Source organism: Erythrolamprus reginae, chromosome 3 (assembly GCF_031021105.1).
Source record: "Erythrolamprus reginae isolate rEryReg1 chromosome 3, rEryReg1.hap1, whole genome shotgun sequence".
In the NCBI taxonomy this organism is placed as follows: Eukaryota; Metazoa; Chordata; class Lepidosauria; order Squamata; family Dipsadidae; genus Erythrolamprus; species Erythrolamprus reginae.
This window is the reverse complement of record NC_091952.1, coordinates 133,797,234-133,822,209: the sequence shown is the minus strand read 5'-3', so window position 1 is coordinate 133,822,209 and position 24,976 is coordinate 133,797,234. Positions and strand designations below refer to the sequence as shown.

Here is a 24,976-nt window from a genome sequence, read left to right as displayed (position 1 = left end):
AATGTGTGGTCAGCACCGCCCCCCTCGGGTTTGGGGTCCCTTTCCGAAGAACCACTATTGGGAGAGGATAGTGAGAAGGAATATGACTTATCTGAGGATGAGGCTCCCCCAGAGCAACCAACTCCTGCAGGCTTGTTTAAGCCAACTCTATTTCGAACACTGCTATTTAAGGCCAAGCAGGTAATGAACTTACCTGGGGCGGCCAAAGCAACTGAAGAGGCAGGCAAGACCTCAGCTACTCTCCTCAGGGAGCCCCAACCCGAGTCGGACCATTTCCCAGCATCACATATCTTCGTAGAAGGGGTCAAGAAGCCTTGGCAGTATCCGGCAGCGGCCCAGGGACCGTCCAATTTGGAGCGCAAATTTTATACCTTCGATGAGGAGGTTGAAAAATTGCTCGAGTACCCCCCAATTGATGAACCAGTTGTAACCTTGGTCTCCAGCGCCCTGGTTCCCTCGGAGACAGGAGAAAACCTGAAACCAGAGGAGAGGAAGGCAGAGACACTGCTGCGGAAGATCCACCAGATGGCTAGCTGGGGATTCAGGGCAGCAGCAGCGGCATCCTTCCTGAACAGGGCATCCCTTCTGTGGCTCCAGGAGATGCAATCTCGCTTGGGCCCGGAAGAGGGCAGGCTTCGCCAGGATCTGAGTAAGCTGCAGGCGGCAGCTGAATTCTCCGCGGACGCCACCTTGCATGCAGCCAAGTTCTCCAGCAGGGGGATGGCCACTGCCCTATCGGCCCGTCGCTTGCTGTGGTTGAGAAACTGGCCAGCGGACCTGAAGTCCAAGTGGCGGTTGGCATCGGCCCCATTCCAGGGTGCGACACTCTTTGGCGATATCTTAAACAAGGTCCTCGTGGAGGACAAAGACAAGAGGAAAGTTCTTCCCAAGTCGGGCAGAAGGCAGGATCGGAGGTCCACCCCTTATGCGAGGCGACAACCGCCACGATGGGATAACTCTGCAAACACGGCACAGCAGCAAAGACCCTTCAACCAGGGTCAATTCACGCAGCACACCTTCAGAAGCGACCGGGGGTCGTTCCAGGACCGACCCAGGGGATACCAACAATCCCGGCGGCCCTTTCGGGGGGGCAACCAACGTGGTTTCCGCCGGTCCAAATGACTTGCCCAGCCAGCTGCCGATCGGGGGGAAACTGCAGCACTTCAGTGCCTCCTGGCGCAGCACGTCTTCCGATCAGTGGGTCCTCGCCACAGTGTCGGGAGGTCTACGGCTGGAGTTCGTTGGGCGACCCCCCAATCGAGTTATACACTGTCCAACGCTCCAAGACCCTCGGAAGAGACTACAACTACAAGAGGAAATTTCACACTTGCTAGAGATCCAGGCCATAGAACCGGTACCGCCCCAGGAGAGGGGCAGAGGCTTCTATTCAAGGATCTTCATCGTACCCAAAACCTCAGGAGGCTGCAGGTTAATCCTCAACCTCAAGCAACTAAACATCTTCATCAAATACCGGAGATTTCATATGCACTCCCTGCAGACCATCCTGGCCTCAATCAGGTCTCGCGACCTTCTGACTTCTATCGACTTGAAAGAGGCGTATCTTCATGTGCCCATACACCCGGAGCACCGAAAATACCTGCGCTTCTGCTCCGAGGGAGTGCACTTCCAATACAGAGCTATGCCATTTGGCCTTTCCTCCGCTCCACGAACTTTTACCAAGCTTCTGGATGCTCTGACGGCCCACCTGCGAGGGCACGCCATAAGGTTGATGGCATACCTGGACGACATCATTATTTTGTCCAGGTCCCAGGTGCAGGCGAGGCAGGATTTGGTTCAGACCATACAAACACTGGAAGACCATGGCTTCACCATAAACATGGAAAAGAGCCAACTGACACCCAGAACCAGGCTTCAACATCTGGGGGCCATTATAGACACCCAAACCAATACGGTGTCACTCTCCCCAGAGAGGCTAGAGAACATCCAGCGCCTTATCGCCAGCCTCAGCCAGCACAGAAGGGTTCCCCTATCGCTACTTTCAAAGGTTCTGGGGACCCTGGTGTCGGCCATTGGAATCGTTCCATGGGCCAGGCATCATATTCGGACCTTGCAGTGGTTCTTACTACCAGCTCAGAGGACAAAGGTCAGTCACTCCCATCGGCAGGTCAAATTACCTCGGGAGGTCAAGGAGTCCCTAAAATGGTGGAAGTCGCAGGCAATTCGCAAGGGATCGCCATTCCACATGCAGGACAAAGTCATCCTTACCACAGACGCAAGTCTTTATGGTTGGGGAGCGCACATAGGTCATCACATGGCGCAGGGCACCTGGTCACCTACAGACTTAAGCCCCATAAACATCAATTTCCTCGAGCTCAGGGCGGTTCACTTAGCCCTTCGGACTTTCCTGCCGATCGTACTGAACAGACATGTCTTGATTTTAACAGACAACGTGGCGACCAGAGCCCACCTGAACCACCAAGGGGGTACGAGGTCGCAACGCCTTATGGAGGAGTCCAACAAGCTGTTCAACTGGGCCGAGGCACATCTAGCCTCTCTGTCTGCGGAACACATCGCTGGGGATATCAACACGCAGGCAGACTGGCTCAGCAGGACCACCTTGGATCCATCAGAATGGAGGTTGGATCCAGAAATTTTCCAGCAGATGTCTCACAGGTTCGGGAAACCCTCGGTGGACCTGTTCGCTACTCGGCAGAACGCTCAGACGCCGAGGTTTTACTCACGCTTTCCGGAACCGGGAGCAGAAGGGGTCAACGCCTTACTGACACCATGGCCAGCCGGCCTGCTTTACGCATTCCCTCCAGTGAACCTGATTCCAAGGGTAGTGGAGAAGATTCTGAGGGAGCGGGCGGAGGTGCTGATGATAGCACCGCATTGGCCACGCCGTCCGTGGTTCGCCGACCTGACAGCTATGTCCAGATCACCACCATGGAGGATTCCGGACCACGTCATCTCCCTCAACCAGGGGGCCCTGCAACATCCGGATCCCCAATGGCTACAACTAACCGTATGGCACTTGAGCGGCACAGACTGAGACATCTGGAGTTGCCGGAGAAGGTCATTGACACAATACAGGCCGCAAGGCGCCCTTCAACTTCTCGGATTTACCAAGCGTCGTGGGCGGCCTTCTGCAGATTTTGCGACAAGGCAGGCAGGAATCCCAGAGATGCTTCCGTAATTACGGTATTGGAATTCCTCCAGTCAGGGATAGATCGGGGGTTAGCCCCCAACACCCTGAGGAGACAGGTAGCGGCGCTTGCCACCATGGTCCAGACATCAGAAGCTCGCTCTCTAGCCTACCATCCACTAGTTAGAGACTTCATTCGGGGTGCTACAAACAAACACGCACCTCCGGTTAGGAGGTTTCCATCTTGGGACCTCACACTAGTTCTCCAAGCGCTCACGAAACCACCTTTTGAGCCATTAAGGACGATTCCCTTAAGGATCCTTTCCATAAAAACGGCCTTTCTAGTGGCGATCACGTCGGCACGCAGAGTTTCGGAGCTTTCAGCCCTTTCTGTGAGGCCGGATTTGTGTATATTCCATCCCGACAGGGTGGTGCTCCGTTTGGACCCCACCTTTATTCCAAAGGTGAATACACAGTTTCATAGGAAGCAGGAGTTGATCCTGCCAGACTTTTGCACACATGGAAATCACCCTTCCGAACTGCGTTGGCATAAGGTTGATGTCAGAAGAGCCTTAAAAATATATATTAGGCGAACTGAATCATTCAGGAAGTCAGAGAAACTGTTTATCTCCTTCTCTCAACATCACATGGGACTTGGAATCTCAGCCAAATCCATTAGTCGTTGGCTGAAGGATTGCATCACGGAGGCCTATAGAGCGGGTGGACACACCGCTCCAGCAGGACTAACGGCCCACTCGACCAGGAGTGCAGCCGCATCGGCAGCCTGGTCCACGCAGGCTTCTATCGATGACATTTGTAGAGCAGCTACCTGGGCAGCACCATCTACGTTTATTAAACATTATAAGTTGGATTTGTTTGCTTCAGCGGAGGCTGCATTTGGTAGACGTGTACTACAGAAAGTTTGTGCATCTCCAACGTCCCTTTCAAGACCTTCTCCCTCCCATGGGCCTTAAAACTTTGGCATATCCCATGCTGGACTCTCCTTCCAGCTGCAGTGGAGAAGACCCGTTGTACCTACCTGAACGGTCTTCTCGATGCACTGGAAGGAGAGTCCAAACCCACCCGGCATGTTGAGTTCAAGGGTCGCCGGAGATGGGAGTTTATAGTTATGTTTGTGGCAATAAAACTTGGTTATCCTCTTACATGGTTTTTTCGTTTTTAAAACTGGGCTCATGGGAGCAGTGTGGGGGCGGTGCCTAATAATTATGTAAATTTTTTACTCAGTCTCTACCAATAGGATTGGTTAGTAACCCATGCTGGACTCTCCTTCCAGTGCATCGAGAAGACCGTTCAGGTAGGTACAACGGGTCTTCTCTTCTGCTATGAATGTTCTTCTAGCCTCAGATGTCTGGCAGCCTTGGTGGATCAGCATGTGCCATGTTGGTCGATCTTGTGCCAGGGTTTCCCAGGAGGTGCTGTCGATATTGAGGGACTTGAAGGAGGCTACAACTGTCTTTGTATTGCTTCCTTTGTCTCCAATGCGATTGCTTTCCTTTAGACAGCTCACCATAGAGGAGCTGTTTAGGGATGCGATCGTCTGGCATCCTAGCAACATGGTCTAACCCAGCGTATCTGGGCTTTCATCAGCAGGGTGGGAATTGACGGGAGGCCTGTTCTGGAGAGGACCTCAGTGTCAGGCACCTTATCCTGCCACTGGATCCTCAGAATTGTATGGAGGCAGGTCATATGGAAGTGGTTCAATTGTCTAGCATGTCTTCTGCATAAAGTCCAAGTCTCACTGGCATACAACAGGGTAGTTGTCACTGAACAGGAGAGGGTGCTGCCATGGTATGTAAATTGGTCCAATGCTTGTAGCTTTACTGTGATGGTGAGCTCTTGGTATTTGGCTTTCAGAGCTGGCTGATGCATTGGTCTTCTTTAAGCATTGAATTTCCATTTGTCTGTGCTGTAATTTTTTAATCGAAAGATGTGAAGCATGCTTCTATGCATGTTTCCATTGAATCTATGTATGTTTTTTGTGATTTTATGTTGTTTATGTTATGTTGTTTATGTTGATTTAAAGGTTGTTTATGTTGATTTAAAGGGCTCCCTATTCAAACCCCTGCCTATAGGAGGACCTTGCTGATGTTTGCTCATTATGGCCAATAAAGAGTTGAAGTCACTTAACCGTCTCCTGCCTCTTCAGTAGAGGAACTTAACACTTTGAATGGATGCAGTTCTCTTTTTTCTCACTTTAAAAGCTTTTGGTACAGAAAAGAGCATATTAATTAGTTCTCTACATAAATAATCTTAATAAGACCACACGAGAATACCTTGTTTGTTATGAGTCAGTGTATGTGTGAGCTTTTATAGCCATGAAATATGGAAATGAAAAAGTAGGGGAAGATATGATCACAAATTGTGTAACTTAAATGGATTTCAAAGGAAAAATAAAAATAGATAGCTTACTTGATACAATGAGTGTTCCATAAATGCAATAGTATTATATGGCAGTTTCAAATTCAGGGAGAATTTCATGTGTTACATTCTATAGCTGCTTCTAGTCTATTTATGTCTAGTGGATTATGAACTGACTTATCTTCAATGTTTCTTCTATGTTTGATAAGCTATATAGAGTATTAACATTATGTTTGATACTCTATATAGAGTATTAACATTCAGTAAATTAATGTTTATATGCTTCTGCCTGCTTTTACAGATGATTCAGCGGAGGTCCACAGGGCAACTGGATTTCTCTAAGAAATGGAAGAATTATATTGAAGGCTTTGGAAGTTCTTCTGGAGAATTTTGGCTCGGTACTATTGTTTTTTGAACATTATTCAAGATGGATGTATAGGCTTTTTAGAAGAACCATTATTAATGCAAAAATACTAATTAAAGGATTCTACTTTTTCAATGATGGGTATTGAATCTCCACACTGCTCCTTCCATGGCCCAAGTTATTAGAGTCTCAATACTACAGGAAGTCTTCACTTATCAGTTGGTTAACATCCATTCAAAATTATGATAGTTTCAAAAAAAGATTACAACCTATGACCTTTCAAATTGAAATTACAACAGTTGCATGGATCCTTGCAAATGTTGGCATTTTAGGCACATTTCAACCAGCTTAAATTTACAACTAGTTCCAGCATTCTGTATCATGTGACCATAATTTGTGACTCGTTATGCCATATTTTGATAGAAAACAGCAAAAACCACCCATTGGGTATGCTGGATTTGCTTAAAAACTATGTGGTTCACTTAACAGCCATGCATCCACTAAACAAATCTTGTAAAACCAGTTTAAATATCAAATCAGGTTATGTGGTGACCAACTTAACAGCTAAAAAGATTTATGACCAAAATTCTGAGCTTGATTCTGATTGTAAGTCAATCATAATGAAAAGGTTGAGAAGAATATCTATAGGGTGCCAAAGTAGGTTCAGACTTTAAGGGTTTTACTTTAAAAATTGTCTTTAGTACTTTCTGGCTATACAATATGTAAGCACCATAGTCATGCTTTGCAATGCTATAGAGCAGGGGTGTCAAATGCATGTCACAGCAGCATCACATGACATATCAGGAGTTTCTCCCCTTCACTAAACTGGGCGTAGGAATGGCCAGCACGTGATGTATCCAGCCTGCAGGCCAGGAGTTTGACAGTCCTGCTATAGAGAGTCATAACTTCACTTGAAAATCATTAGCTAAATGGGAATAGAGTGATGGTGGTGGTGGACTGTGACAGAATGTGCACCTGCAGGAACATAAGAGTTTTGACAATGCAGCTTGAATGCAGTGAGAGAAGGTTCGGGGTAACCACACCATGGAATCTCTCAGGATATATCTAGTAGGTTAGATGGTTATAACTTTAATTTGGCAAAACTCTGTCCATTGGGAGTAAACAAATAAAGGACTGGATTTGATAGGATTATGCTGCTTCACCTCTGGGCTTGTGCCCAATGTTGCTTTAATGTATAGTTTTTAGTTTAAGTTTCCTACAACTAAATGGCATTTGTAGTTCAATCATAAACTTTGCTTTCCATATAAATGGATATATAAATGACAAATCAGTTTTATTATCTACTTGGAAGAGTTAATATTCCCCCTCTTTGACTCATGTGCGTGTGTGCGTGTGTATACACATATTCTTATTATGAGAAATTGCAGTACTGTATTTCTATTAATGAACTGATATAAAGTGTCATGCAGTGAAATTATTATGTAATATTTGTTTATTCTATACAAATGGCTCCATTTCTTATGGAAGGAATCTTACTTAACTTTAAAATGCCTTGAACACAATAGTTTTGTCAAGTCTGCTATTGCATTGCTTCAGCCCTGTTTTGGCTCAATGGCATCCTGCCATAAAAGGGGGAGGGGGGAGTAGGAGTATATAGGGAGGGGGATGACAGGATGAGAGGAACCAGAGGTGCCAGCCCAGAACAAAGCTCGAGAGATTCAAAGACCCAAACCTGGGAATTGAATGGGAATGCCTGGCCAAAGGGGTGTCAAAATGTGGAGCTGTTACCAAAACATCTAATTTGAACTTTATTGGATACCTCCAAGATGATCAAGGTGGGGAGGGTTTGGGAAAAAGGAAAATTATCAGGAATAAGCGGAGAAATTCTATGCTGTAACCACTTGGCATCAGCCTACCTTTCACTACAAATGGAATAGAGGGTCTTTCTTTCCTGAATGTCCAAGCTGGGACAGGCCTGACAAGTTTGTTTGATAGACTATCTTAAATTTGACTCTGGAATGTTTCTTGCAGGTCTAGAAAAACTGCATAATCTCACCAAGTCTGCCCGCCTTCCCTATGAGCTGAGGGTGGACTTACGGACTCATAACGAGTCAGCCTATGCCACCTATGACTTCTTCCAGGTGGGCTCCAGCAGAGATCGTTACAAGCTGTCTTTGGGAAACTACAGAGGCACTGCTGGTAAATATTTCTTTTATTTGTTTAAATAAATCTTTGTTAAATTTCAAATAAAAAATAAAATACAAAAAAACCCAAAAATGGGGGTGATATATTAAAGGGACAAGTACGAACAGAGAGTAAAAAAGCAAAATTTCACATCCATCTGAGCAGCAACCAATTTTTCAGGGCTTGCTGAACTTATTATATTCAAGGACACTTAGGAAATGTTATGTACCTGGGATGCTTTAGAAAGTAGCTTCCGTAAGGGGATTATACCTGCAAAATTAAGAAAGCCCAGCCACAAAGTTAATTTTTTTTAAAAAAAATACAACATTCACCACTCAGCAGTATGTCCTTTCATGCTGCTCACATCTCCCATTCCATTTAATGCATGGGCTCTCAAGCTACAGCCCACAGGCTGCATGTGGCCCGCCAAAGACATTAATCTGCCCCATGCAGGACCATGAGGCTACCCCACCCACATCACCCCACCCACCCACCCTTTGGACAAGCGCAGCCCCTTCAAGAGCCCCATGGGCTGGAACTGAAAGGTAAAGCCAACAATTTTGGCCTGCAAAGATGTCCTGGAGGTGGGGAAGGTGAAAAACGAAGTGCATAGATGCTCCAGGAAGCCAAAAATGGATGAAAATGGCTGTGTTTTGACCAAAAAAGGGACGGTTTTGCCTGGTTTTGGCCTGCAGAATGTTGCTGGAGGCAGAGGAGATGAAAAACAGGGTGCAGAAATGTCCCAGGAGGCCAAATAAATGGGCAAAAGGCCTATTTTTCATCTCCCCTGCCTCTAGAGAGATAGATAGAAAAAGAGAGAGAGGGAGGGAGAGAGAGAGAGAGAGAGGGACAGGGAGACAGAAAGAGAGAGACACCGAGAGGGAGAGAAGTGAGAGAGTTTTCTCAAGCTCCTTGGGGCTGAGAAGAATTGCTGAGAAGAAGAACTGAGTTTTCTGAAGTAGACCATTAGATTCCTAAACAATTGAAAAAATGATCCAGTAAGAAGAAAAGTCAACCAAAAGAGCAACATGTAAACAAAAGCAAACAAAACATTCCCTGGAGCAAAACAAATTCAAGTTTAATTTGTGTGCATTGTTTAATGCAGTGTTTCCCAACCTTGGCAACTTGAAGATATCTGGACTTCAACTCCCAGAATTCCCTGGCATTCGCTGGCTGGGGAATTCTGGAAGTTGAAGTCCAAATATCTTCAAGTTGCCAAGGTTGGGAAACACTGGTTTAATGGACTATTAAACTGGCCACGCCCACTTAGTCACATGACCCGGCCACACTCACTCAATCACTCTGCCCCCCACAATAGTCTGAGGGACTGTGAATTGTCCCCCTTTTGAGGAACCCTGATTTAATATAAGTAAGAAAAATTATAGTCAATCACAGAACTGACTTATCTGGGAAATATCTATACAGTACTTCTATTGTATGACTGAAAAACAGTTTCAGAGTTTGAACAACAATAAGCAAATAAAAGTATTTGAAAGCATAATATTTTCACTGAGAAATAAAATACTTTAGCCAAGGTCAGGGAATATATTTACATTCTTTTACTCACAAACATGCATACACCCTTTTTGGCTCCCTCTTCCTCGCACTCTTGTTCATTCCCTTCTCAATGGAGGCAGTGTACAAAAAAATAAAAACACCCTTTGAAGTTTTATCCAGCTGTCCAATTCCTCAGGAATCAGAAAAGGAAACAAAGGGTTCAGATGAGGAAAAGCCAATTTCTGAAATTCTGCTGAAGGCACATTGGTTTTATATTGCCTCAATAAAAGGCTGCAGTTAAGTCATTTTCCAGTAATTTTAAAACTGGGGAAAACTTTCATGTTGTAATCTTGATGATATCTGGTGAAGAAAAGAAACTTGGTGCTGAGACACGTTTTGAGGCTAAGCCATTCCCTGTCAGCACCATTCAACTTAAGACGTGTATGCGTATTTATAGATATTGTGCATAAAGATGCCAGTACTTTGCTTTGTAGCATGCCAGCTTCTTGGTTAATTATTCTTAATAAGACAAATGGGGGGGGGGGGATCTTGATTGGAGCCTGGGGACAGCAGGAGAGGTGACTGCTGAACATGTGTGCTTACGAATAATGTGCTGAGAAACACAGGATTAACTCATACTAAATTATGCTTGGGCAAGATTTTACATCTCTTCTTTGATTAATTGCCTGCATGTTTCTGTGTGTGTGTGTGGAGGCACTGAAAAGTATTTAATTGCATTTCTGCCCACTCCTGTCAGTGATCTATTTAACATTTACATGAAGCCGTTGGGTGAGATCATCCAACGACATGGGGTGAGGTATCATCAGTTCGCTGATGATATCCAGTTTTACATCTCCACCCCATGTCAATTCAGTGAAGCGGTGGATGTGATGTGCCGGTGGCTGGAAATTGTAAGGGTCTGGATGGGAGCCAACAGACTCAAGCTCAACCCAGATAAGACCGAGTGGCTGTGGGCATTTCCTCCTACGGACTACTCTATCTGTCCATCCATTGTTCTGGTGGTGCAACTTGGATGTCCCCCTGGATTCACAGCTGAGCCTTGATCTCCATCTATAAACTGTGGCCAAGGCGACCTTTGCCCAGGTTTGCCTGGTATACCAGTTGCGGACCTATCTGTACCAGGAGACTTTATGCGCAGTCACTTTCCGTCTTGATTATTGCAATGCATTCTGCATGGGGCTACCTTTGAAGAATGTTTGGAGCCTGCAAATAGTCCAGAATGCAGCCGTGCGAGCTGTCATGGGTGTACCGGGTGGGCCGAGAGGCAAAAATAGGAGCTGTGATGTTCCTTCAATACACCAGGGTGATTCGACACAAAAATATGTAACCCTTCCCTGGTGCAGAGCTGAAGGGATTGGATACTGTAGCCTAGAGGTTAATTCTCTGCCTTCCAAGGCAAAGGTTGCAGGTTCAAGTCCCAGTGAGTATGGCTAGCTGATGAGGCCAAAATAAGGCCGAAATAGATCTATCCTAGTCTCCCTTCATTTTCAAATTCAGCAAAAAATATGTGACACACACACACACACACACACACACACACACACACACACACACACACATATATATATATATATATATATATATATATATATATATATATATACATACATATAACACCTACGTTCCGCGAGCTGCACTGGCTATCAATCATTCTTCGGTCATAATTCAAGGTGTTGGTTATCACCTATAAAACCCTACATGGCTTAGAGCCAGACTATTTACGGGAGCGTCTCCTGCCGCATACCTCCCAGAGTCCAACAAGATCACAGAGAGTTGGCCTCCTCATGGTTCCGTCAACTAAGCAATGCAGGTTGGTGGGACCATGGGGGAGGGCCTTCCCTGTCACTGCCCTGGCTCTTTGGAACCAACTGCCTCCTGATGTCTATACTGCTCCCACCCTACTGGCTTTCTGAAAGGCTACGAAGACCTGGCTTTGGCCTGACATCTGGCATGGCCAAATTATATTGAATGGTATGTATGTATGTTGCCTGGATTGATTGAGTTATAGGTTTTTAAATTGGGGTTTATAGTTTTAGATTTTCCATATTTGACGTTTTTTTTGTATTTGTATTTTTATATTGTTGTAAACTGCCCTGAGTCCTTTGGGATTGGGCGGCAAAGAAGTAGAATTAAATTAATTAATTAATTAATTAATTAAATTAATTAATTAATTTCTAAAGTCTGAAACATTATGATTCTAATGCTTCCGTTCTCTCCTAAGGTGATGCCATGACTTACCATAATGGTAGGAAATTTACAACCATAGATAAGGACAACGATATAGCTATTACCAACTGCGCTATGACTCACCATGGTGGCTGGTGGTATAAGAACTGCCACCTGGCTAATCTCAATGGGAAGTATGGAGAACACAAGCACAGTGAGGTGAGTCTGCTACATATCTTTCTAGATTACATGTGACCCATTTCATGAATACACAAATTACTGTTAATACTTCTTCTTGTGATAGCCACTGTTAAGACCACCTTAGTCATTATTATAAAAGGAGAAAAGTACTTTTCTATTATTTGATTTTGAAATAATACAAAGAATTCTTATTTTTAAGGCTGCAGCCTTTATACATTAAAAATAGTAATCGATGACTCTATTTAATAAACTTCACTGCTTATATTGATCCCAGTTAATCTGGTAGCAGATTCTAAAAATATTGTAAAGGGCTTTTAAAAAAATTCAAATAAATGTGAATAAATAAATATCTTAAAAGTCATTCCTCCATTTATTTATCTTTTACATAGGAGGGAATGCCTCTTTTACTATATGGCTAATAAATTAAGATTTAAAAATAAAATGTTTTTTTCAGATCTATTTTTATTTATATGAATGATATGTATATAAATTTAATTTTAAAAATTCAATTGTAATGATTATACACATTCAATAACTATTCCTGTAGACTATGGAAGGAGGTTGGTGTAGTGCAGGTGTATCAAACTCATTTTGTCACAAGACATATAGGGACTTTTCCCCCTTCGCTAAATCGGGTGTGGGTGTGGCCAGCACATGACGCATCTGCCCTGTAGGCCAGGAGTTTGACAGCCTTGATCTAGTGCTTCTTGATTAGCATATGTAATAACACATCTATTGGAGAAAGAGTTTATGAGCTTCTATTATTGAACAGACACTGAAGGTGCCTTATAAACTCATAAATTCTGAAGGTGCCTTAAAAGTCATTTAGTCCAGTGGTAGACAAATTTGACTCTTCTATGACGTGGACTTCAACTCCCAGAATTCCTGAGCTAGCATGATTGGCTCAGGAATTCTGGGAGTTGAAATCCACAAGTCATAGAAGAGCCAACTTTGCCTACCCCTGATCTAGTCCATTGTTTCTCAGCCTTGGCATGTCAATTCAATTCCCAGAATTTCCTACCCATCCCGCTAGTTAGAAAATTCTGGGAATTAAAATCCGCACATCTTAAAAATGCTAAGCTTGAGAAACTATGATACTGCCAAACTCTTTTCAGTGTGAAATCTACTACTGTAATATTTCCAATAACTGTCCAGCCTCTGCTTAAATACTGCAGTGAAATTCTTCATCCCATTTGTAGGATACTTTTTGCAATCTTGAGCAGTTTTTACTGTTAGAATGTTTATTATAACATTATGAAATCCACCTCTTTTTGATTCCCCCCCCCATTGTTGTAAACATTGTTCTCCTGAAGCAAGAAATTGGATCTGTTAGCAATTCTATTTTTTCCCCTAAAGTATAGGACTCTGTATAATATTTCAGTTTTTCGTCCATTCCTCATAGGATTAATCCCATTTCTTTATTTTCAGCTTTTTCACCATCCTGGTTATTTTTTTGAGAAATATTCTAGTTTATGAAAGTTTTTAAAAAAACATTTAGAAATAGATACAGCATCTCAAACATGCCATTAAAATCAAACAAAACTAAATATTCTGAACACTGTGCTTCTGTTAATCCCAACTGAAGTACATCAATAGAATAACTGAGTTGGAAGGAACCTTGGTGGTCTTCTAGTCCAACCCCTGGTTAGGCAGGAAACTCTGCACCACTTCAGACAAATATTTATGCAACATCTTCTTAAAAACTTCCAGCTTCTGGGGGCAAGTTGTTCCATGGATTAATTGTTGTAACTGTCAGGAAATTTCTCCTTAGTTCTAAGTTGCTTCTCTCCTTGATTAGTTTTCACCCATTCCTTCTTGTTCTACCCTCAGGTACTTTGAAGAATAATTTGACTCCCTCTTCTTTGTGACAACCCCTATTTTTCTCTTTCCAGGGAATTAACTGGGAACCATGGAAAGGCCATTTATATTCTATCCCTTACACTGAAATGAAGATCCGTCCACGTTCACATAGCTTTGAAGCAGTCTTGAGTAGAAAACGGAGATCTCTGGTTGTGAAGAGGAAGGAGGCTAAAGTTTAAAAGTCTCCTGGAACTGCTGTGTTTACCAACCAGACACAGCAATGCACGATCATGTAATAATGTGTCAAGCTTTTTGTGCACATTTTAATATAAATATAATCATATCAGTTAATCCAAGCCTTCCTTAGTAATATTTTCTGGTTTGATTGGTTGGGAACATCATAAAATATGCGCTACATCTGTATTACTTGCATTATTTATAGAAAAAAGACCCAGATTCTCATACAATGTCAAGTGGCACAGGTGTTGATGCTGGTTAAGATCCCTGTGACTATTAAAGCTGCCTGTGACCATAATGGCTGCTTGAAGTGGCTAACTTATTATTGTTGTTAGCCGCCCTGAGTCTACGAAGAGGAGCAGCATACAAATCAAATAAATCAATAAATCAATAATAAACAAACATTGAGAGCCCTGTTCCAGTCTTCATTATCCCTCTGTACTTAACAGTGAGGTGATTTAAGCTACTCAGTTGCCTTCACAAGTTTTGAGAACTCAAGGCCAGGTAGGCTCGGGCATTAAGTCAGCTTGCCCGCCTTGGGTGATTCAGCTTTGCAAAGTTGAAGAGGTGATTTAAGAAATGATATTGTGTTTTCAATAAGGTATTTATTGTGATTTAACCTGAAGATTAACATTTTCTGGGTCTCAGGTCCTATCTGAACTTGTCTTCCAAGAAAAGGAAGTTTCTGAGACAATAAACAAACAAACCAACAAACCAACTAACAAACAAACCCACCCATTTAATTAATTAATTAAATACTAACTCTTAAATTGGGTGCTCTTCAGATACTTTGTAGTTCATATGCTGTTAGCACTATCTACGAGATACAGTGTGGACCTTGTATATTGTTATATTTTAGTTTATAGGTAAAACAATATTGCCACTATTGTGTGTTACAATACACAGTGCTTTTCCAATTTTTCTGGCTGCTTTTGCGACATTAGAACCCACTGGATAGCATATGTGTGACAATGTGGTAAAAAGTGGCATGAAAAGCCTGAGTTTTTCAATCCAACAATCAATGAAGAATAATGCTCTACCATTTAATGCTGACTCTTTGTGCAAAGACTGAATGCGACAACCATTTGTGGACAGGGCCAGAATGATGGCTTCCAGACAAACTGTTATGTTTTGCTCATTATCAGGGTCTGCACAGCATTGGAGAAATTTCTGGACAGTGCAGAAAGTGCAGAAATGCTGAGAGTAGATTTGATTAAGGCAGCAGAACAAAGCAGTTTTTCCTCAGGCCACATAGTAGTGACCCAAATGCATCCTCCATTTTGTGGGTAGAACAAAATAGTGGCTACTTCTGGAACCATGGCATGAAGCTGCACAAAGAAGTAATTCATTTTAGTGCTCTGGATGGTCTTGGTGCTTTTCAAAAGATGAAGATGTTTGGCCTGGTGGAGCAGGGAAGACCTGATTGAAGTGGGACTCAAAGGGCAGGATGTGGAGTGCAGAGAATCCTGGAGAGTGGAGGCAGCTTTTGGAGACCAGGACATGTGGTCCTAGGCCTGAACTAGGCCTACAAGGGCCTACCTGATCCCTGAGGCACCCTATTTTTCACCTAAAGACCCGGGAGTTGATGACTCACTCATTTAATGACTCACTGGGGAGAGCAGGGATTGCCAGGTCATTAGGTGAGATGCTCCACTTAAAGACTAATATAACATGCAATCATAGTGGGCAGGCTTCACTATGGTCGTATCTCAAGGACTACCTTTCTGCAATCCTATTGTAATTTATCTAGATTTATCATTAAACTGATGAGATTTAATTTTTTTACAGTAGTAGTAGATCTATTACTAGTACTGTGGAATTGTCAATTACCGGTATACCCAAGGTTTCCATTGTAACACACAACAATTGCATATACATTATTCAATCAATTTAAATCACAATATCCTTGCATGTTTTAAATTTCTTATATAGAAGACTAAAATTTATACAATCATTAAAGAATAAATTCCAAAGGAGATGGTCGTTGCTTAGCTACACTTCTCTAGATTAAAGTTTGAACAGAGATCTATGATAGAAAAGGAGCATATCAGGAACAAGGAGTGTTACATTTATCTATCTATCTATCTATCTATCTATCTATCTATCTATCTATCTATCTATCTATCTATCTATCTATCTATCTTTCTCTCTCCCTCCATCCACCCATCCATCTATCTATGCCACCCTTCTTCTGAAACTCAGAGCAGCTCACGAGTACATTAAATTAGTGGCACAGATTATAGCGGCTATAATGTGTTGCAGTATCATATGTATTTCATGAGAAATAAAGCGTGCATGAGTAGATTAGTTTCAGAGAAAAAGAGGAGGTAGCATAATAAGTGAGTGTGGGGGACAATTCACACATGGCACTTAAAGCAAATATAGGGTTACCAGACCTAACCTTGCACTGTTATGCGTAAAATCCATTGACATTTAAATGCTGCCATTTAATTTTGGACTAGATTTCTGCAGCCCAAATAGGAAAAATATACTGAATCAAATGAGAGATTTCTAATTTTTGAGAATAGAACCTATAATTGTCATTCAAAAACTCTTAACATTAGAAAAATTATAAGAATATTGAAGCACTTTTTTAACCTTATACTTTTAAAGTTACATTTTATGTAAAAAGGTATTACGTAGTTATAAGTGTAGTATCAAAATCAATTATTTGGCCAGTTGACTTAGCATACTGTTCTTCAAGACAATGTAATGGTAAATCCTAACATATTAATATACATTAATGCATTGCAAGGCTATTCTCACATGCTTAACCCAGGCACCTGCAAATCCAATTCCTTTAGCAATGGTTTTCACAGAACTCTCTCCTGATAAGAATTCTATTTGGAGAATACAGATATTCTATCTATATATACATTATACTCTATTTTTTCAGATAACATTATTGAATCCTTGTACCAGGAGTGTTGGCAAGCTTCATTAACTTGCTAGTCTTTGCATTGTCCAGACAGAGCAACAAGCATGGCTTTGCTAGGGATACTATATGTACAGTGGTACCTCTACTTAAAAACTAAATTCGTTCCATGACCAGGTTCTTAAGTAGAAACGTTCTTAAGTAGAAGCAATTTTCCCAGAGGAATCAATGTAAAAGCAAATAATGCTTGCAAAGCCATTAGGAAATAAATAAAAGCTCGGAATTTGGATGGGGGGGAGGAGGAAGAGGAGGAGGACAGTCACTGCTGAAGGAAGAAGATGAGGTGAGGGGAATAAAAAATATCCAAAACTTTATGGCTTAAAAAAAAAAGAGGGACTCTGAGGCGGCGAGGAGCACGTGCCTCCCATACACCCTGTGCAAGGCTGCCTCCTATACACTAGAGCAGCGTTTCCCAACCGGTGTGCCGCGGCACACTGGTGTGCCGCGACACACCGTCAGGTGTGCCGCGGCGAGAGGCGGCGGAGGAGAGTGGGCGGATCGGGCGGGCAATGGGGCAGGGGGGAGAAGCCAGGGGCGCGTTTGGCCGGGAGTCCGGGACTGTGTGGCTTTGCGCCATGAAGAGAAAACGGCCGACTTTTCCCTGCTGCCGTTTTCTCTTCATGGCGCAAAGCCACACAGTCCCGGACTCCTCGCCCCAAGGCAGGAGGCGGCGGCGGAGGAGAGTGGGCGGGCAATGGGGCAGGGCGGAGAAGCCAGAGGCGCGTTTGGCCAGAGGCACCGTGGGGAGGCAGGGGCAGGGAGGTGCGGCAGTAGGAGTAAAGGGAGCCGCGGCTGCCCCTGCCTCCCCACGGTGGCAATGGCATCGGGAGTGCTAATAGCGGCGGCGGCGGGAATAGGGGGGGGGCTGCAAGTGGAAGCCTCAGCCCTGGAGCCCCCTCGCACCCATGGCTTCTCATCGATGCCTCTGCCTGCCCGATCCGCAGGAGTGCTAATAGCGGTGGCGGCGGCGGGAATAGCGGGGGGGGCTCCTGCCCGCCGCTGCTATTAGCACTCCAGCGGATCGGGCAGGCAGAGACATCGACGAGAAGCCATGGGTGCGAGGGGGCTCCAGGGCTGAGGCTTCCACTTGTGGCTGCCCCCGCCAGCCCGATCCTTCCTTCTCTCAAGCTTTTTTGGGGTGCGGCTTCTTCCACAGCGGTGGCTGCAGCGGCGCTGGCGATCCGGCCGCTAGCCGCTCCAAGCGCTGTGGGAACGCCCACCCCTCTCACAGTCCTGTCCCGGGCTGTCAGTAAAGGGGCTGCTTGCTCGGAACATTCAAACTAAGGGAAACCTTCGCTGGCCTCCACAGAGAAGAAAGGAAGAGAGAGAACGAGAGAGAGCAACAGAGAGAGAGAGAGAGAGAGTGATAAAGAACAAGAGAGAGAAAGAATGAAAGAGAGAGAAAGAAAATAAGAGAGAACAAGAGAGAGAGAGACTAAGAGAGAGAGAAAGAAAAGAGAGAGAGAAAATAAGAGAATGAGAGAGAGCAACAGAGAGAGAGAAAGAACAAGAAAAAGCACGAGAGAAGAAAAGCAAGAGAGAAAAAGAGATAGCAAGAGATACTGAAAGAAAGCAAGAGAGAGAGAGAAAAAAAGATAGCAAGAGAGACAGGAAGAGGAAAGGAGAGAGAGAGAGAAATGAGAACAAAAAGGGGAGGAGAAATGAGAAAATGATTGAGGCAGAGAATGAGAGGAGAGAGAAACAAGAGAGAGAGAGAGGTGATTCTTGAAGCATATGGTAAAAAGCACCCAAATAATAAGAAAAAACCCCCAGCCCTCACCTGTTTTTGAAAAGAATAAAAGAGAATTAAACCCCAGCCCTCACCTGGTTTTGGAAATGGTTGGAGTGTGTATACATACACACACATAAGGGGGGGAGAGAGACAGGGATGGAAAAAGAGGAGAAGTGAAAGGGAGAAGGAATGAGGGAAAAAGGGAGGAAGAGAGAGAAATGAGAAACATGAGAGAGAAAAGGGGGAAAGACAGGAGAAGTACCCATAAATGAGACAGCGGTATAAATTTCAGGAGGGATGATTGATGATTGACTGTATTTATAAGGGGATGTTACATGGGATTATATATATGAGGGGGTTATTTATGTATGTATGTATGTATGTATGTATTTATTTATTTATTTATTAGATTTGTGTCATTTTGGTTGGTGGTGTGCCCCAGGATTTTGTAAATGTAAAAAGTGTGCCGCGGCTCAAAAAAGGTTGAAAATCACTGCACTAGAGAGAGAAACTCAGGGGGAATGGCAGGAAACTGTCCAGGCCTTCATGCCACTCTCAAATTTCCTGGGAAATTTTTCCAAGCTTGGGTTCTTAAATAGAGGCAAATATTTTTTGAACACCCGGTTCTTATCTAGAAAAGTTCTTAAGTAGAGGCGTTCTTAATTAGAGGTACCACTGTATTTTTTGCTGCTGTGTTCAGCAGTGAATTCTGTAACTGAGAGACTTGCTTTTTTAGCCACTTTATAAGTTTTATTAGAGGATTAGATATATAAAATGGGTCTAATGACTGGTTTAGGTACCATAGGACTGGATGAAATTTGTGTAAGCTTCTGGATGTTTAAGTGTGTTTGCAGAAGTTACTGACTGGGCCAATAGTTCCCCTTTTGAACTTCTACAACACAATAACCCCAAGTAGGTTATGGGAGCAGAGAGAGAGAAATGAATTAGAGCATAAAATCTGGAGTCGAGTGAAGGAAAGCATCTGGCAGTCCTTGGCATGTTATGCAGACACCACTCTTATGAGAATAGAGGGTTTTTTTTTACATGTAGTTGTCTTATTATTTAAAACAACAATCCATATTTGATCATGTTTTAATTTTTGTGCCAATTACTCTCCCGTGGTCAGAAAAATGACACAACAAATCATTTTCTTCTTTAATTATTAAATAGATAGTAGAAATTGGAACACAAAATGTAACAAAGCGCAATTTAATAAAATAAATTTATTTTTAAATAAAAAGGTTGTGGGTTTCTTTTAATTATCTCTAGAGTAACCCTAGAATGCAAGTCTAAAAATAAAGAACAGAATGCATATTGGTAACAAGTTATTATATCACACCATTGCTTAATCTAAGCAGAGTAATAGATTTTTAATGAAAATGCAAAAATATATTTGCAATTGCCTTGACCAAGAGATTATTCCCATTATAATATATTGTTCTAACATTGGAGGGTTCCCTCCCATACCAAATTTTTCATCATGTTGATTGATGATATTGGTGTTTGTTATTCTACTACTTGTGGAATACTAATGTCTCATCTTTCTTATCTTCAGCCTACCCTGTTTGCCAATTTGATAAATCCAAAACTGTCAGCATAGCCAGCAGTCCTAAAAACCTAACCCTTTAAAGAATGAAAGTAGAGATTATTGATATGCCAAGCAATGTGCAAAACCTATAAAATGCTGACTAGTTCAGACATGGAGAAGAATGTGAGACATTTGTTAATACATCAATTTCTTGTGTGCCCAAATGTTCAGATCAAAGACTCAACTAACTAAGCAATTTTCTTCCAAAACTAGTAATAGTTTTCTCCTTCATGATATTTCTTTTAAAAATCACACAATTCAATACCTTGGCTTACATATCAGTGCAATCAGATTGTATAAGTAAATGTATATGGTATTATATGATATATACCTTCACATATACAGCAGTGTTTGCTTACTTTCTTACTTGTGCACATAAGCTATCAGTGCAAGCTATGCTAGGCAAAGCAAAATTTTTAGTTTGAATTCTGCATCTTAAGGCACAAGTGCCTATTTGTAGAATATGCTTTGTTAATGAGTTCATGTAAGCATATACCTTTGGTGTACACAGAAATCATATGCATTCAGTGGATGGACACTATTTATTCATTCTGCATTGCTGTAATGTTGCAGCTTGCTTGTAAAATATATATCCAACTTGAAAATGCAGCTATATTCCTAAGTTTACATTCCTAGCTTCCTTCATGTGGAAATAAGACAGAATGGCATGTTTTCAGCTTTATGATGTGGAGCTGAACACATTACAAGATAGGAATGGGAATATTCCTGTATACGAAAGGAAAGTAACTCTTGTCCGCCTGCATTACTCTAAACCAACAATGATGGCCTTTTTGCCAGCAGGAGCACTTTGGGCTGGGCTGAAATCCACAGATCTTCTTCTTTCTTTTTCCTCTTCTTCATAATATTATGTCTTCTTTTCCCTTGGGTTGGACCACTCTTGCTATGGCTATTTTTGTCCCTTTGCTGCTGGCCACAAAAACAACAATGGCAACAGATGAAAATTCCAACAAGAAGGACAAGAACAGGTAACCCCAATAAAACAGCGAGACAAATTGTGTTATAGATGCCCTCTTGATGTTTTAAGCAGATAAAAGACCAGATGGAATGAAAAAAATTACTGATCTGCTCCATTACAACTTTTGCAGACTGGAAACAGGTCTGATAGAATATTAAAGTTTCTTTTCTTGACCTTTGCCTCCGTCCTAGGTGAGAACTCTTTGTGGATTTTGTCTTTGAAGTTATGCAAACTTCTTCAGTTTATCAATCTCTGCAAAGGTAGAAGATAAAACATAAAAATGGGTCAAATGAGTAAGGGAAAATGTTTCAGTTAATGCAAATATGTTGTGATCCAAATTATATACTGTATTTGCCAAAGACCTTAAGATAGGATATATAGCTTTTCCATATTATTCTCTCAATATTCTAATGAAGTAGTTTAGAAGAGATGGATCAAGATACTTATAATTGAATGTGAAGCTAGGCACACTAATCCCACACTGCTTTCATTCAACATTCCAATAACAAAATATTCATGAGAATGGTAGAAAAGATGAATTGGAAGTTATGAAATGCTACAGGATGGTAAAGGTGAACCTATGGCATGTTTCCTACAGGTTGCACGCAGAGCCATATTGGAGGGCATGCGAGGCGTTGCCATATGTCAGCTCCAGCGTACATGCATGTAGTAGCTAGCTGATTTTCTGCCTTGGGGAAAGCTGTTTTGCCCTCTGAAGGCTTCAGGGAAGCTTTCCTGAAGCCCCAGAATGCAAAAACCGCCCAACGGGCAACTGGAAGTTTGGAAAAATGAATGTCTGGGATTACCATTGTGCTGGGTTTTTTTGCACTCCGGGGCTTCAGGAAGCTTCCCTGAAGGCTCCTTGGTGTGAAAAACAGCACAACGGGCAACCCAGAAGTAAATTTTTCCGAACTTCCCGTTTGCCTGTTTGGCTGTTTTTTCACCGTCCCAGGCTTCAGTGAGGCTTTTGCGCATGTGCAGGGACAGGGATTGTGCACATGCACAGGAGCATGTGGATGGGTGTTGTGCATTTGTGTGGGGAAAGGAATGGGAGTGGGCACATGAATGTGTGCTAGCACATGCACATATCTCCTTTTGGCATGCGAACCAAAAAAGGTTCGTCATCACTGCTATAGGAAATACCCTCATAATTAAACTACCATTAAATTCAGATTAAAATGTCAGAGATCAGGCTATATTTTTCCATGATAAAATCTTTCTTTGCATGACATGGAGTTACAAGAGAACTCTAATAACAAAGGCAAAATTATAAATCAGGAAAACCCTAATTCAAATATCAACCCTATATAAATTTATGACTACCTCAGTCATTTACTGCCACTCTTTCAATTCCTCCATCTGCAATATGAGTCTAAGAACAGTGGTCTAACATGTCCTAAAATGTACATTAAGTGTTTTGTACAACCTGATATGATCAATAAAAGATAAATGTTAGGATTAAGTCTGAAATTGAGCTGAAAGTAGATCTACAGAGACAATAAGCATTATCTTTGGAAGAACTGACTGATTAGATTCAGGGCAGATAATCCTGGAGAAAAATCTTTCAAGTGAAGGTTGAATGAAAAATGGGGCTCCTTCCTCTATAATTCTGATTTAAATAGTGATATTTTAGTAAATTAAGTTAGAAAGAATTCCACTCTTTTCCTATTCAATCAGGTCTTGCCACCCCTTTCCATTTCAGATGTCTATGAAGGTACAGTATTTCTTCTATGTTGGGAAAAGTGACATGGTAAAGCCTGGACTATATGGTAAAATTCAACTTTGCAATTGCCTTTCAAGTCTTTAGATACAACACCTTAAATTGCTATGCTGCAGGAGTTCCTCCTTGTGCTTCTCAACTCTTAATTGCTGTTTCAAGTAATTCCAGTGTGTGGGCTGGTAGTTTAGACATTCTATCCATACTAAGGAGTTATTTTTCGTAGCAAAACATGGGTATCCAGCTACTAGTTCTTTAAACAATATAACAAATATTTTGGCATGCAAGAATAAAATGGGCCACAATTTACAATTTAGAAAGTGGGTTTCCTCTCTCAGGAGAATTGAAACTTCCTTGATGAATGTTTAATATATGCAGTTCTACACGCCAGTAATCTGAGATGCGCAAAAAGGAAGGCAGAATAGACTTGGCAATGCTAAATTATGAAATAAGGGAAACTTTCCCTTCTTTTCTCTTTTTAGAGTATAGTTTGACTTATAAAAAATAGAGAGCAAAACACACTAGTGCTTAATTATCCTCCCAACTGCAGCTGAGCCTTAGAGTCACCAACTCTAAAATACATTGGTGGATCTGGTGGATCAAACCACGCTTGTACAGTCATCTTGCTTTTGACAGTCTTATTGGTTTTACATTTAATTTATTTACCTACTGCTCTAAGAACATCATTTTATTCTGTCATCATTTCCTTCCTCCCTTTTAAAAAGCAGAGTAAATCCTAAAAACCTTGGAAAAGCACCTTTAGGAAGACAAAAAGGTACAGTGGTACCTTTACCTAAGAATGCCTCCACTTAGGAACTTTTCTAGACAAGAACTTTTCTAGATAATATTTTGTTTTGCCTCTTCTTAAGAACCATTTTCTACTTAAGAACCTGAGCCCGGAAAAATTTCCCAGGAAATTTGAGAGCGGTACGAAGGCCCGGCCAGTTTCCTGCAATTCCCCCTTTAATCCTGGCCTTCTCGGGCTTTTCTGGGCTGCCAGAAGCACCTTAAGCACCTTTTGGTGGTGCTTAAGGAGGCTTTGGCAGTCCAGAGCGAACAAAGCATTTTCCTTTCTCTGGGCGCTTGGAGAGGGAATAAACCTCTGCTAGCGCCCAGAGAAAAGAAACGATCCCTTTGCTCTGGGCAGCCCAGAGCAAACGGAGCATTTTCCTTTCTCTGGGTGCTTGAAGAGGGAATAAACCGCTTCACTGTGGTGACTCCTTCGCGCTGCCTCCCATACATCCAGTGTGAGGTTGCCTCCCAGAGCATCTTGGTGCAGAAAGGAAAAAGGGGGCGGTTCACCCCAGCCGGATCAACTCGGCTTCAGCCAAAACACAGCGAAGGAAAGGCGCCGAGTAGAAAACGAGCAAGTGAGAGGAGAGGGGAGCCCTTCAGCATGGGAAGGAAGAGTTGCAGGTAGCAGCAGCAGCAGCCTTTCGGTCAAAGGAGCGGGAGGTTCCCCCCACTCGCTCACCTGGGTTTCTCTCTCTGGCGCAGTGTATGAGAGGCAGCCTCGCTCCGGGTGTATGGGAGGCATGTGCTCCTCCTCGCCGCCTTTTTTTAAAGCCTTAAAGTTTTGAATTTTTTTAAAAAAATTTCTTTTAAAAATATACTTTATTTATAAATATAATGAAAAGGGAAAAGGAAATAAGGGAAGGAAAGGCGAGGAAGGAAATCTGGGGTAGGGCGGAAGAGAGAAAAGGGAAGGGGTACAAAGTCAAACAATTATGGTTATACATTGTAGTACATATAGATTATAATGCATATATTTCTTGGAAGGAGTATTATATTTCTTAATCGTTGTAAGTATACATTAAATCATGTTTTTAACGGAAATATTATATTTCCTAAAGATTATAGACGTACAGTGAATAGCAAGTAGATAAGGAAAATGAAAAGTTTTCTAAAGTTATAGTAGTAAGGGGGGGAGGGAAAGGAAAAGAGAAGGGGAGAAAAGAAAAATCTGTGTTTAGCGCAGACGTTTTTAGGGACGACTTTTGTCTGGAAGTAGTATGGGGAGTATATGAATAGTATGATAAGAAGGTATAGAAGTTAGTTATGTTGATGAAAGTTGTTATAATGTGTATTGAGTTGATTGAAAGACAGATAAAA

The 24,976-nt window shown here is 42.3% G+C and overlaps 2 protein-coding genes across 7 annotated transcripts in view; one reads left to right on the top strand and one right to left on the bottom strand.

The window, feature by feature from the left end:
• The window catches only part of TNN (tenascin N), a 73,278-nt gene extending 59,251 nt beyond the window's left edge, over window positions 1-14,027 (top strand). For all 6 annotated transcript variants that reach the window (XM_070746697.1, XM_070746699.1, XM_070746702.1 and 3 more), the window contains 4 exons: window positions 5,787-5,883; window positions 7,842-8,009; window positions 11,734-11,897; window positions 13,772-14,027. In XM_070746697.1, coding sequence (XP_070602798.1) covers window positions 5,787-5,883; window positions 7,842-8,009; window positions 11,734-11,897; window positions 13,772-13,918 — 576 coding nt within the window. In that variant the 3' untranslated portion in view covers window positions 13,919-14,027. The remainder of the gene's footprint in view (window positions 1-5,786; window positions 5,884-7,841; window positions 8,010-11,733; window positions 11,898-13,771) is intronic.
• A 5,699-nt stretch (window positions 14,028-19,726) lies between these two features.
• Window positions 19,727-21,370, bottom strand: KIAA0040 (KIAA0040 ortholog). Its single transcript, XM_070749043.1, has one exon. The coding sequence runs from the start codon at window positions 21,261-21,263 to the stop codon at window positions 20,940-20,942; it is 324 nt and encodes a 107-aa protein (XP_070605144.1). The 5' UTR covers window positions 21,264-21,370; the 3' UTR covers window positions 19,727-20,939.
• Between the last annotated feature and the right edge of the window lie 3,606 nt (window positions 21,371-24,976).